Source organism: Apostichopus japonicus, chromosome 2, assembly GCF_037975245.1.
Source record: "Apostichopus japonicus isolate 1M-3 chromosome 2, ASM3797524v1, whole genome shotgun sequence".
NCBI lineage: Eukaryota > Metazoa > Echinodermata > Holothuroidea > Aspidochirotida > Stichopodidae > Apostichopus > Apostichopus japonicus.
In genome coordinates, this window is record NC_092562.1 from 8,571,763 (window position 1) to 8,586,623 (window position 14,861).

The 14,861-nt window shown below is 37.6% G+C and overlaps 2 protein-coding genes across 5 annotated transcripts in view; one reads left to right on the plus strand and one right to left on the minus strand.

Annotated features, from left to right (window-relative positions):
• The window catches only part of LOC139976901 (transmembrane prolyl 4-hydroxylase-like), a 28,254-nt gene extending 27,516 nt beyond the window's left edge, over positions 1-738 (minus strand). The window contains exon 1 of the mRNA XM_071985790.1: positions 310-738. Coding sequence (XP_071841891.1) covers positions 310-564 — 255 coding nt within the window. The 5' untranslated portion in view covers positions 565-738. The remainder of the gene's footprint in view (positions 1-309) is intronic.
• Positions 739-953: 215 nt separating this feature from the next.
• The window catches only part of LOC139976845 (uncharacterized), a 31,373-nt gene continuing 17,465 nt past the window's right edge, over positions 954-14,861 (plus strand). For 2 of the 4 annotated variants that reach the window (XM_071985677.1, XM_071985684.1), the window contains exons 1-4: positions 955-1,545; positions 9,492-9,565; positions 11,961-12,002; positions 13,501-14,723. In XM_071985677.1, coding sequence (XP_071841778.1) covers positions 1,412-1,545; positions 9,492-9,565; positions 11,961-12,002; positions 13,501-14,723 — 1,473 coding nt within the window. In that variant the 5' untranslated portion in view covers positions 955-1,411. Of the gene's footprint in view, positions 1,546-9,491; positions 9,566-11,960; positions 12,003-13,500; positions 14,724-14,861 lie in introns of all 4 variants that reach the window. The other 2 variants (XM_071985702.1, XM_071985691.1) reach the window with 2 other exon arrangements.

The window sequence follows — 14,861 nt, forward strand, 5'->3', positions numbered from 1 at the left end:
AACTTAAGGGACAAACCATCCTAGTAGCCCTTGATCCTCTGAACCTTCTCCAGTCCAGTACTTCCTTATCCTTAGCGAAATATGGGTTACAAGCCTGCCCAGCATACTCCAGAATAAGTTGGCTAACTTAACATCAAACTTAAGACCACTAAGGCATCTAGGCCTAACATATTAACAATAACAGTAATACTAAAACAGGTAGTCTAAGTCAGTAGATATACAGTAGTAGTACCTTAGTAACTAGTAATAGCCTAGGTCGAAAAATTGATTCACTTGGAACCTTTACTCCACCAAGGTCCAAAATCCCACCTTGTGGCCTTCGAGTCGAAAAAGGTTCATGTCGTGCGCTGATTCTGGGCAACCTGTCGCCGACGTACATACATCTTTCTCCTCTTCGAGACTACTTCCATCATGATACAGGTGTCTTGTGTCTTCATAGTCATCGTTCCGTTGGCTTTTCACAACAGTTGCTAACTGTAACAGTAGAAGAATAGTTATAACTTTGGTAACAACCAGTTGGACTGTACCCTTCTTGCAAGATGCCGTGGCCATCACCCAGCTCATAATTTCAGGTTAAGACAGCAAAACTTCTCTTTTGCACTAGGATATGAAGAAAATCAGTTAGTTTGAAGTCCGCCTTCCGTGACCATGCGAAGTCAGTACCGCTGTGTGCATGATCTGACTGTAACGTGCATAAACTACAAATTTATATATACTAAACAATACCAACCCCCTCCGTTTGTAATCATGTTCTCATTATTTGCAGAAGTGGTTAGAATATCAATATGTCAACAAGAAGTTTGCCACAGTACCTAACACCGTAGTTAGTAAGGGTCATTTCTGTCTTTATTTTCTATATATTAGGTGTCTGTTATATCATCGCATACATGTCTTGTATCCGCTACCATATTATTATTTCCCAATCCTGCTGTAGGTGTTGCACGGAGACCATTTGACGCAACGACGCTTGATCAATGCCGAACAGACGTTCTCATTATACTACTGTGAAAGCTTAGCCTAGGCGTATAGTACATGTTGATGTGAACATTGCAATGGGGCATCAGCTGAGACGCAATTAATACCGTCGACAGAAACCCCAGACATCGTTTATGATGTGTTAGCTAGAAAGGAGACCAAACAGGCAGCCATAATCTATTCAATTTTATCATTATTTTGAAGTTGTTGCATGACTAGCCCTGAAACTGAAAGATTACCAAGAAAAGGAAAGTAGCTGAACGTTAACGTTAAGCAGAGCTTAGGGCCCATGCATGCAGGGGTTGTATGAAGTCATAGCCAAATTAGGCCTAGGCCTACATTCTACTAGACTGACCTAACATATAGTACAGTACAAGGCTAACATCATAGCCCAATGCTAGTCTTCTTTTATCGAAAAAAAATTAAATAGAATGACATGAATAATGTTTTCCAAGTCAGCCAGTCTACATTTGGTGTTACTGAAGATTCGTCCTTCAAGAGAAGGTGGACATACAGACCCAAATCACAACCTTCGAAAGGGCTTCGAAGAGTTGCCACAGACAACCGAGTGTAAGTGCAGTAATATTAGTTATTACTACTTCTAAAATATTATGCGGAAATAATTTTATCCTGTATATATTCTGTCTGCAAGCACACCCATATTTCTTCCTTAGTGAGGTCCGGTTTATTAGTGTAGCATTGATGTTTCAAAGTAAGTTCAACAAGGACTATAGGCTATACTACAGTATACTTAGGCCTAACTAGGTGATCGAGTGTAGACCACAGGCACACTCAACGATTTGGTTAAATTTTAAGCATGACACTGAAAATAAAGTTCCGTTGATGGCTCCTAACCAAACTCAACAACTTCACAAGTTAAATTATCAGCTCAAACTTGCTTGCAGGCAATGGTTATGAGACTTTTCCATAGGCCTAGTTATGTTCATCGATTGAAGGAATGAATTTATATAATCTTTTATCTTTAAAATGTTCCCATGGTTTTGGAGCAGTAAACTTTGGGTCTGTAATACATTAACCAGGTTACCATATTGCAACAAGTCTTTCTGCCAACTCTGATGAGATAATCAGCTAAGTACTATATTAAATCAATTATTATTTCCAAATCCATATTAAAAAATTACAACATGTAAACAGTATTTGATGGAAGCCAAAAGTTTGATATCCTTGTGATGATTTTTGTGTGAATGGCAATAGTGTAAAACTGACTTTACTCAAGTTAACTAAATGATGTCACCAAAATAAACATTCAAAGGTTTAAAAGCATTGAAGACTCGCCTCAAACCTCGTGCGGCCATCTGAAAAGTTAACTTTCTGTTGCTTGCAAGTGACGTTTTGTTCGTGTCGCTACAAAATGCAGACAGTGATGAAACGTGATACCTTGTTATCTTTAGCTGGACCTGAGATGTCCATCGCTGTATTGTTTGTATACTGTGCTGTGGGTATTGACCGCAGCTGTATTTACTGACTGTACACTAGCGCAAAAAGAAACGTCTAATGCCGGTAATCTGACCTAGTTTCGAATGACGTGTAACAGAAGTGTTAGACACCACCATCGATCCCAGAAAATACACACACAGCTCGCTACCGTCGGTAAGTACAGGACGTACAGCTGCGGTCAATACCCATAGCCCAGTGTAATGACAGACAATCTAAGGTCTTATTTCTTGATTTTTCCAATGCTTTTAACACGGTTCTTCCAAATCGTTTAATCAAGGACGTGCAAGGGTTAGTTGAAGAGCCATGGTTGTTACATTGGATATCTAATTTTATGAATGGCTGGTCTAGACAGATAAAATATTCTAAAGGTCTGACGGAAAAATCGAAAATAAATGTTGGTGTCCCTCAAGGCGGTCCTCTGTCTTCTCTACTGTTCACAATATATACTGACGAAATACGATCTACTTCTAAATGTACTGTGGTGAAATATGCTGATGACACTGCTATAGTGTGCAATTTATCAAAGAGAACGCATCAGGCTGACCAAGCAAGTTATACAACTGCTGTATCAAATATTGTAGATCTGTGTGATGGGAAGAATCTAAGACTCAATCCAAAGAATTCTAAGGAAATGGTTTTTGAGAATATAAATATTAAACATGAAGGTCTTGTATCATGTAAGTTAACTAAAATCTCACTTAAAGATACGGAAGTAGAACGCACTCATCATACAGTATATCTAGGTGTTTGTAATGATGATAAACTAAGTTTCACTGGTCATATAAGCAGAATACTTAAACGGGTGTACAGTACTGTGATCGCTTAACTATCGTACAAAAATTTTCAACGATCGCAGTATTTCGAATAATATCGTGTAATATCGCACAATTTCGCACAAGTTCGTACACGAAGTTTTCAACGAAATTTCGCACAATTCTACGCATGTAAAAATCGTACATTTGACCACAGGAATGTGTGCTTAATGAAGCAGAGAATTAACTGTGAACGGGCGAGGTGAAAGATTAGAATTTTCGGAGCCGTTCCAATAAAGATGTCGAAAAAGAATCAATGAAATGAAAAGCATATAGGCGCTCACTGGTCGAGGGCCAGTGGTTTTCCGCGTTCGCGGAATATCGCGGTAAAATGCGGAATTCATGAAATCTTGAAAAGCGAAAAACACGGAATTTGTTTTTCCCACCGATGCTTCTTTAAAAATGTATTTTCATGTGTGAATCAATTCAATTAAAAAACGGGCATGAAATTAATTTACCGGTAAAAATAAAAATCGAAGTTAAAAACAGTCAACTCATCCAGTCAGCATGCAAACATTTACAGTACCGCTCCCGTATAAGGATCGTATAAAAGCGTATTTAAACAAGTACAACAGAGCATTAACTCGTTGATAAAAGGAAATGCTATTTTTTTGTGCTCGATGAATGGAGATTAAAGTGGCCGAAAGAATTAGTGAGATGTTTGAAACAGCCATTTCCTACATCGTACTTAGCGCATGATGCTGTGATAACTGTTAATGATATATATCTAGAAGGAAAGAGGACGATGGTACAGTGTTTTCCCATAAAATGTTTTAATAAGGAAACTATTCAATGGTCTTTATTCCCTTTTCTAACATAAAGGTTGTGTTCCATGAAGGAAAAATTCAGCTTAAATTCTTTTTTAAGCTGTTGGGAAGATTTTGAAGAAATGATAAACTTATAAAGGGCGTTTGATGCAGTGCTAGGTGGAAAACATGTTCCTCGTCTGCATCCGCTTGTTTGTGTAGGTTTTTGTCGTCGTTTTTTTCTGTAAAGTATTGAACAAGATCAACATGTATTTTGCTTGGTCTATAACACCTGTCCCTACAGTGCTTAGGTTCAAATATTTGACAGTTTAATTCCGCCAGTAGCCTAGTCCTTTATTCGATTTGTATTTCAAGCACAAGAAATCGTGTTTCAAATGATGGATTTTGAAGTTCAACGATTATTAAAATGCTTACCGTAAAATGCAGATGATGTTCAAACAACACATTTCGTATATATTCCAATAAAGATCCGTGACGGAGGACAAACGGAAGTGCGTACGAACTACGATGATGGTAAAACTGGCAAATTTAGACAAGTTTTATTGTCACTCAGTAAGCCTTACTGATGAAAATTAGAAACTACATGTACATTAACGTTTTAGATGTTGAAAATACCATCTTTTATATTTAGGAGGATACAAAAGATTTAGAACACCAAACAATCCCCCTTCCCGACCACCTCAGAAAAAAAAGAAACGTCTTGAAATGTTCCATATTAGCTCACAGTGCATTGACACAAAAGTTATTTAATAACAGCTAGCTCTACACAGATTGTTTACATGTGTGTCGCCAGACAGTACAGTACTGCACCAGACATCATTTGCATATTACACCAAAAGGCGGAATTCCTTAGCCTTGTATCAGATGTAGCTGGCTAGCAACAGGTGCACAGTTAAAATACTGTACCCTGGATGGACGGCCGACATGCAATGTTTGTTGGGGGTGATTGACAGTTGCTTTGTTACAGAAAGACGCAGCCTTTTGTTTAGTTGAAACATTGCATTTTTTAAAGTCTAAACCATAACGAGTTATGGGCGCGGGGCCTGGGTTGATCCCCCACCCCCCCCCCCCCGCAACAACCTCTATGGCTGTAAGCAGTTCTCAAGTTGATACGGAATGGCTGTCCGTTGTGTTGATCACAATTACCGACTGAAAAAGGTCACTCATGACTCATGCACAAATACCCCGTTCCCACCGGCATAGCGGCAAACCTTGGAAAACGTCCAAACCAGGTTATTGCAATGGAGAATACGAGCAGCGATCGACAGCTATGCAGTGAGATTTTCGCGAGTGCATATATCAGCCAAGCAGCGCACACACACGCTATTTTCTACCGGGGCTTTCCCGATGCGGCCAACGTTTACCACCTATGAAAAAGTCAATGCACTGGGCAGGGAAATCATTGTTCGTATCTGAAGCGCAATATTTTGAGTGGTACGACTTTTCGCGGGGGTTAAGTAAAAAAAATCTTTCATAGTTTCCAAAATGAAAAAAAAAAATCAAATGGATAAAACCTAAATATAATCATATCAATTATATCTAGCAGATATGCCGACTTTGTGTGCCTACAATGTTCCAACAACTCTGGAAAAAAATTTGTTCGCTCACTCTACCCAAAAGAAATATTTGACCCCTAACACAAAATGGTTGGGCTGGGCTCGATGTCCGTACCATTGTACTGTACCACTGGACTAGACATAGATGTAACAACTTTTCTTGGCAAGTTGCCAACAAGAAATTCCACTGCAGTGTATTTTGCTAGTATTGCATGGTGTGTAGGCTAAACGCTTTTCTTTCCCATACATACAGATGTCTGGAGCGTTTTCGACATATTATTTTCGTCGCACCAAATGCCAAGCAATGCGAATACTTCATTTTCCGACCACATACTCTACTCTGTCAACTTCTGCGACATATTGTACAGGAAAATATCGATAATAATAATAATAATAATAATGGCCTTTCCGGTTATCTGGACGTCTTCAAGAAAGCAACTCAAACTTTATACTGTATGTATGCGGATAAACACGGGCAGCTATACACTGTGTACTACTCAGCAATGCCTTACGTAATTCCTTCATTCTCGCTACATTGGTCCATTATTACACATGCACAACCAGCATGAAAATAGACACAGTTTATGTCGATACAGAAATAAGCAAGCGGCGGAAACCAAAACTGATAATATCCATCGTATCTTTTACACCCAAAGGCAATAGCTTATTTACATCGGTCAACGTTTACCCGCGCTTAGCTGTTATAACCCCACCTCTCACGAGGGGCTTGATCAAGCTCTCGGGCTTGGAATTCCACTATCCTTATTCCCATCTTCAGACCGATATTTTCTCATACGTTACCGATATTTACCAACTACCAATCGCCTCAACAGAGTGACCATCACTTCCCTTCACCGGTCCCCAAAATAAAACGACCTTGCGACTAAAACTACCTACTACGCCGATAATATAGTGAACAGCGCTAGCCCTGTACACAGCACAGCACGTGTCTTCCTTGCATGGATCTTGCTATGACTAGCTTATATATATTACTGACGTCCAGAATGTTTTTTTTCCCCACAATGCCTACGGAGGTAGGCCTACCTGAGGAAAAACGAGGAACGCGCGTACTTAATATCCAATCACTGCAGCAAGATGAGCTAACAGGTGTTTATAGGGACCCTGGGAGTCTTTGGGACATTGTTTACCAAAATAGTAAAAAATTCTTGTTCACGAAATGAGACCACGTACGACGTTATTAAATTACGGCAATGTAAAACGGGATGGCACGGGGAACGGCCCCTACCCACACAAGAATTGTTGTGCCACCCCCTTCCCCCCCCCCAAAAAAAATGACGATCATATTCGGAGACAGTCTGAATGTTTCTCCACTAAGACAATACCGTAACTCATTCGATAACGAGATTACGCAGAATGACATACAGGGTAGGCTATATGATCAAAAAGCCTACATTGAAAGTTACGCCGTATACACCTCGCAAGAAAACTACGATAATCTTAAATGAAAAAACAATATTTGCACTTGAAGATCTGGCTTCCCCCAAAATGCAATGATAATGTTTAGACCCAGTACTTCTTAATACATTGAGTTTCCAATTACTAGTCAAAAATATTTTCGAAGAAAAACCGTACGATACTTTTCACAAATATTGATGCTTAGATAAGTGCCTCCTCACAATAACGAGCCGCCCGAAATTCGCTCCGCTTACGTAAAACTTCTATATATGTATATATATAACACGTGGAAACCCGAGATTTTACACACATAATTCCCATTGACATTGGTCACGGAAGATAAGTAGGTCATCGACATTCGAACTTGGCAACTTGCCCAAGTTCATTGCACCGTGGGAACGACTCAATACATTGAACACGATGTAACATTTTCCTGCCATCTTGACGCCCAGTGTAACTTTTAGTGTAACATGCAAATTATTAATGGTACTTTTCTGTGCGGTTAAAACTTATTGGGACACATACTGTTGTAGAAGTAACTTTTGTATCAAATGTTAAGTACTGTATGGTACTATATTTTATAGAAGACGGTTTTCCTCAGGTGGTAGGGAAAAGGGGTGATTCGGTGAACTCAATCTCTTTGTATAGTACTTGGATACTTATAATGACCATGTACATGCAGTTTCTATCTCTCTTTAGTAAGCTCTACTTAGCATTGTTATCCTTTGTGGATCTTTATCGGAATATATACGAAATGTATTGTTTGACGTCAGTACTTAACAGTAAGCATTTGTTAAATTTTTGACAGCTTCAAAATCCATTTTCAAAAAAGTCTGTTTTCATGAAGGTTTTATAAATTCGACATATAGCTAGGGTAGGAAAATATTAACTTAACCACATTAACTAAAATTGTTCTATTATCCAAATAAAATACATGTTTTTCGTACTGAGATCTGAAAATAACGGGCGGCCATTTTTCTTCTTTTCATGCGCTAATACTAGTTTGGAATATGTGGCAACCTTTACAAAATAATTTTTAAGGATAGTTTAGATTTCTTGTAATCCGAATAGAAACTTGGGAATCAGGAAAAAGGAGGCCCATTGCGCGGACGAGAAACATGTTTTGTTTTTAACCGGCCCTTCTTCAAACTCAAATTTGTTGGGTGGATTTTTTTTTTCTTTTCAGTGGTTGGGTGGAATTTTTTTTTTCATTCAGTTGGAGCCAACGGTAAATTATATAAAAAATTGACACAAGAAACGCTTAGTAACACTTTACTTTTTCTTCTAGGTTTTCAAATTCTTTCGGCGACTTCAATCCTATTCATTAAGCACAATAGCATTTCCTGCGTAGAAACTCGAACATGGATTATACGAGATGTCTACATGGCAATTTATTTGTCAACGAGTTAAATCGCGATTGTACTTGTTTATATACGTCTTTACACGATCATGTGCGCGTACACATGTCCAGTTATACGTGAGCGGTACTGTAGACTGTGCATATTGAATGTATGACATTGAGTCACGTAACTAAGTGCTTTGAACCATAGATGAAAGTTGTGTTGTATACTTTGAACACACGTAATATCAAAAAACGACTGTTGTAATTCTAAAAGGCCTATTCAACGATTTTGTGCGATTTTGTACGTTGTAAAACTGACCGCAAAAACCGTGAATAATTGTGCGAATTTCGTACAAAAATTTTCGTCCGAATTTTTCAACGATTTTTTAAATCGCGCAAAATCGCATAATTTCGAATAACGTCGAATAAAATCATACAAAATCGCAGAATATCGTTTCTTCGAAATTGTATGATCGTTAAGCGATCACAGTACTGTACTTCATAGTCTCAACTCTATCGTATATAGTTCCATATTTTCATGTTGATGTAAGGAAAAGAGTTTTACTGCCAATATCTTACCACACCTAATATATGCTGTTTCTGCTTGGTATCACTTTTTACTCATAAAAGATAATAAGAGAATTATTACTCTTTTATTGTATTGTTCTAGAATTTTTAATATAGATTTTAACTTTCATATGAGTACTGTAAACAATGCTGCTAAAAATGAGTTCATTAGAAGTGTATATTGCATACAGAGAAATGACAGACATTCTTTGCATACCGAACTTACCTCTCTACTTAGAGAAACTACTAGGTATAATTTGAGAAACAAAGCAATAACACCGAAATCAGAATTAATGTGTATAGAAATAGTTTTATTTATCGTGCTGCTATTGATTTACAAAATGGTAATCTGGATAATTGATTGTAGACAGCTGCACTTGTACGTTTTGTATATTTATATATTTTGTTTTCGTGTTTTGTACAGTAACATTTTAAAATATATATATATTTTTTTGCTTCTTTTTTTTTTTCTTGTTACATACTCACTTTTGATGTCCTTTTTATAAATATTTATATTTATACTGGAAATAAATAAATGAAAAATAAATAAATGGAAAAAAATGCTTTTAATGTGTAATATCATTTTTTTCATTTGCAGGGATGATGATTGGGAATGTCTAACTGGCTGGGACTTGGAAGAACAGAACCAGTTTGGTGTTTGTGGTACTCTGGGTAAGTTATGAATATTTTTCATGTCGCAAACTTCTTAAGGCTCTAGCTTATGTTTCTGACTTGGTACATGTCCCACTTTAATTGCTAGGATTGCATAAATTTGAACCACTTATACTATTACTAAAGACACATGTCTAATCAAATCTGATATTTCACAGAACAGTAGATATTCATGCTAAAAATGGAATTAAGAGCTAATTCATATTTCATAATTCATAATTTCACTTCAAGAAATGTTGTACTTGTTTTCCTTCAAATGGGTAGCCATATGTTGAAGGTTTACTGCTTCCTTTGAATATGGCTTTGGTTAACTTCATTGCACTTTAAACCTTTATCCTTATATGGTAATTGTTTAGTTTACTGAGAATTCAACATATGGATTAAGTGGGAAAAGAAACATGATAAATCTGATCACATCGGTGTGTTTAATTATTGGTACTATTCATTAGTATTCATAAGGGCCATTTTCTGTAATAGTCGGACAAGATTTAACCCATACGTTCAGTAAAGAACTTCACACAAAAACCCAAAATTGTGCAGTGTTTTAACAGTGGTGATGTAAGCAGGCAAGTGCCCTAAGATGCAATCAAGTTGGTGTGTATGTGTGTGATGCCCAAGTTTGTAAACACTATCCAAGAATAGGAATGTTGTTATGCTACCAACTGTCATTCTTGATATATGTGCAGTGCACATGAGTACAGTACAAGGTTTCTGTTGCTGTTAGTGTGGGTCAAAGATCATTGAGGATTTGGAGTTAAAGTTTGCAATACTGAAGGGATATCTCAGGAAGAATGGTAACTTGGTTAAAGTTGCACATAAATTAAATATAAACTTTTCTGTACAACAAGTCTTTAGTTTTCCTGGCAGTCAAAGGTCATTTGAGTTCAGTGGAGGTAAAAACAAACTTGAAACATAATTTCTCAAGGAGAGTAATGTTCAAATGTTATAGTTGGTATGTGGCCTGCCTATAACAAGTAGAAGGTGCCTAGTGTTCTTGGTGATGGTCAAAGGTCATTTGCAGTCAGTGGATAGCAAAATGTCAGAGCTCTCTGTTGCAGGAATTTAACCTGGAGAAAGTTAGTACATAGATAGGCCTTGTGATGAACAACAAGTCTACAGTACTTGATGGAAGCCAAAAACCAGATAACCTTGTAAATCTCAAAAAGGGAATTTTGCATGTCGCAAGTGTCCTTGCAGCATGGGACTTACCTGCAGATTGTTCATTTTTCTTATCGATGATTTGAGGTCAGCAGAGGTCAATATGAGAAAATCTTTAAAGCACTATATTTCAAGAATGGTGCTAATGTGTAGAGATTAGTAGTCTTCACATTTTGATTAAAGTGATCAGTCACTGAGTTCAAGTTTGTAAACTTGATATCTCAGGAACCAGATGCTGACAAATGTCATACTAAGCATGTAGCTTAAAAGCATAAAGAGTGGAATTCAACTGTACTGTGTTTAGTGGGAGTCAAAAGTCAGCACAAAAACCTCAATCTTCTTAATTTTGAGGTGGTCTTGCATGGTGAATTGCTTTTGATGTGCAAATAGTCAGTAGTTAGCTAAGAAGCTGATATGCTGCATTGTTAATAAAGTTTAGCGTAAATGCAGTGAAACGTCTACCAGATACAATGTGTACAGCTGTGTGTTAAACTAATTCATCTTTTTGCTAATATGACAAGTTACCACATTGTGGGTTGTTAACTTGTTACTCTGGTGGTGTGAAGTTAGTCCTTCCAGCAGCTGGTTGACTTTCCAGCATCTCCCCATCATGACAATTTAATGTGTATTATTAGATTGCCTTGTTCATGTTAAAGAGAATTGTGATACCTTTATGTGTGCTAACTTTCAAAACAAAACTCAAAGTTAACTTAATTAATTGCTGAGGATAATTAGCAGTTGTCATGGGGAATATTTACAAAGATAAAGTATGCTTAGTTTATAACATGCATGCTCTGCTTTAAGTGTTGGATTAAGACATGAAAAAGATCCAGCCAGGCTGCCCTATGGATCGTTTCACAATTTTTTCAACCATGATTGATTAAAGTTGTTTAGGAAAACATCCTGACTCTAAAGCCAGCGAAACCAGCACTGATGTTTCAAACATTTTGGCCACTTTGGGTTTAAGTTTTGGAAAACCATATTTTAGGATTGAACATCCTTGCAGTTGCAGTTGGATTTGAAACTGTTTAAAACTTGGGTCATCAGAAGTTGTAGTCACACACTACACCTAATATCTGAACCATACCGAATCTTTGTTACTAAGTTACAGAGTTATGAAGTATGTTCAGGGGGTGATATAACTGAATCAAATGAATATTATTGTACAGGTCTTCAATATTTAAGTACAATTCCAATTTCTTCATGTATAGTGTCATTTCTCTGCTTTCAACCTCAGATATTACGGGATGGATAAAGAAGGCACACAACACCAAAGAAGGTAAGATATAGGGCAGAGTAGATGAAACAGTGAAAGAATCAGCAAAATTTACATTACAATGGACATGCCAAATAAACTTGCACATGTGCAGTGATGTAGTAGTGAATTGCAAATATAATGTTGTCTTATGTGTCAATTTCTTAACTTTAGTCCTCCTGGAAAAATAATAGGTTGTTTTGGTACAAGATTGTGAAATCGTGATGGAAACAGGCCCTGGAAGACTCCTACCCAGTCCTTTGTCTACTGTACTAATAATCAACATATCATAAGTTTTGTAGATTTTGTCCTTCAGCTTTAATACATTTTTAGTTACGATGGCCGAAGGCTCAGTAACCATTGCAATTGTGCTGGTGTGTGCGTGTGTGTGTGTAGATGCAACAGCTAGTTTGTAAACATGATATCTGAGCAACAACCACAAGTTGAATCCATGTCAGAGCGGTAGCTAGATGCTACTTGACATGTGTAGATGTGTTCTATTGTTTGTGGTTTCCATCTCATGAATATTAACGAGTGGATGGGGCTAATAACATAAAACGTTTAAAATGTCAATATCTCTTGGTGATGTAACTACATAAGGTAGTAAGTACATGTTCTTTGCAATAACAATTTTTACCTCATTAATTGGTTATCAAAAATAGGAAATTGTCAAAAACATCTTCTAAATTTATGATATCTCATCAATATCATGCTTGGTAGATTGATGCCCTATGATGAGTAGATGTGCCGCATTGTTTTTGGTTCCTATCTCAGGAATATTAATGAGTGGGCAGGGCTTATAATGTTTTTTAAATGTCAATATCTCTGCAACCATATGTCCAGCCTTTCTAATTTTCCTTTCTTCTTGAGAGGCATGAATATTAACACTTTCAATCAATTTTATCTAGTGTGCTTGCTAACACTTCTGTATTTGTAAGAATTAAGTGACGTGTGATTGGTCAAATACATACCCACTGAACAATAACTGGTGACAGAGGTAGTCAGGGGCATACATTTACCATTTCTTACACATTCACACACATTACTTTTTCACCTCCATCTCAAAAATGGCAAGTCCATCCCATGTTATTGTCTCATCCTATGATGGTTGGTACCTTTCATTAGTGCACACTGACCAACCTAGTTTCAGTTCAGTGCCTCCAGGAGTGTTAAGGTGGGCAGCCATTTTAGTACCATTTTTGCAGACATTTTTTATTATGTACAATATTTCATCCCCCAGAACACTACACGTAGGAACGAGATGACAAAGAACAGCAAGACAGTGTAGTACATACTTTAGGCATATATTGAGAGGGGGTGGGGGAGGGGGTTAAAAAAGTTAGCAGAGACAGAAATTATGAATGAAGTTTGAGCCTTCACACCCTAGGAACTGACTTTCATATCCTAGGAAATGAATATGGTATGAAAGTGGACATTTCACAAAAAGTCATGATATTGAATTGCATCAACTCTAATGAACTGTATGTGTCACTTAAATATATCCTTGTATTTACTTCCACAGATGGTGCAGATCAATTCCTTTATTCTATGTTCATGACCTGTCCAAGTATTTTCAACTATGAGGAATTCAAGACTGCTAGTCTCAATCGGACCAATCTCTCTTCTGACAAAGTAAGAGGTGACAGTAGTGTTAAAGAAGGCATCGACGAAGCTGTTCAAGTCGATATCAGGCCGAAGTCAGTACAAGGCAACGACAACAAGGGAAAGGACAGTGTGGAGGTAGAGAGCGTCCAATCAGCCAGCACTGTCAGCTGTGAGGATGTAAAGGCCCCAGAACAGGAAGCTGACAAAGACATAAGAGAAGTCCACCAGATCTTATCAGTGAAGGAAAAGGAGATAAACCAAGCAAGAGAATCTAGGCAAAACCTTGAAGGAGAGCAAGGAAGCAGTGCTAGTAGTATTGATTGCAACCGAAGTCGACCGTCGAACACAAGATCGTGCTTGAAATCTAAGAGTGCGTCTAGTATCAGACAGAAGTATGTACTGCAAGCAGAAAGGCCTGCATCTTCTGCAGTTCAGAGTAAAACTGAGGGTGCCGGTGACAGTGCTCAACAGAGTGCCCTGAGAAAGAATTCTCTCAAGAAAGTGCAGCCAAAGAAGGTCACTTTAAACCCGGCCCCAATAGCGATCTCATACACCGAAGAGGGATGTTTTGAGATTGGTAGTTTATCCAAACATCATGTCAACTCAGAACCTTGTGACGATGATGATGACAAGAGTGAAGATCAAACCAATGAAAATGATCAGAGAATTATAAGCCTTAGAACTCCTGATAGGAGAGTCTGGGAACAAAGTTTGAAGCAAGAAAGTGGCTTTCAATTGCCATTGTTATCAGATTTGAGTGTAGGTGATCTATTAACCAGTACACCAAGATTACAGCAACTAGTGGACAAGAAGGACTCGAGACTGACTTACATTCAGTCATTGTACAACAGAAATGCAACAAGTAATGTAGTGTCACTCGAAACTTTGCCTACTACAGAGAGTTATATCGAAGATAAGAAGGGATTCTCAAATTTACCTTCTCTTAGAACAACAGGTGGCTCACCACAGAATTTGATGGTATCGCAAATGAATAATGTATCTGTCAAAGATGGTGATCTTTCTTCCACCACTCATCCAGATTCTTCCAATCGACATAGCTCCCATCCTGGTACAGATGGCCTCTCCTCCATGGGTAACAACAGCTCAAAGAATGACCGGTCAGAGCATAAAACTGCACAGGTAAGCATAGTAACATGGATACATGTACATTTAATGTGTGTTTTTTTTGCATTGTTACAGACAATATAATAAATATTTCACTTGCTACTACCAAGGTTTGCTGAAATTTTGTTGTAATCTGATTATAACTGTTTTATT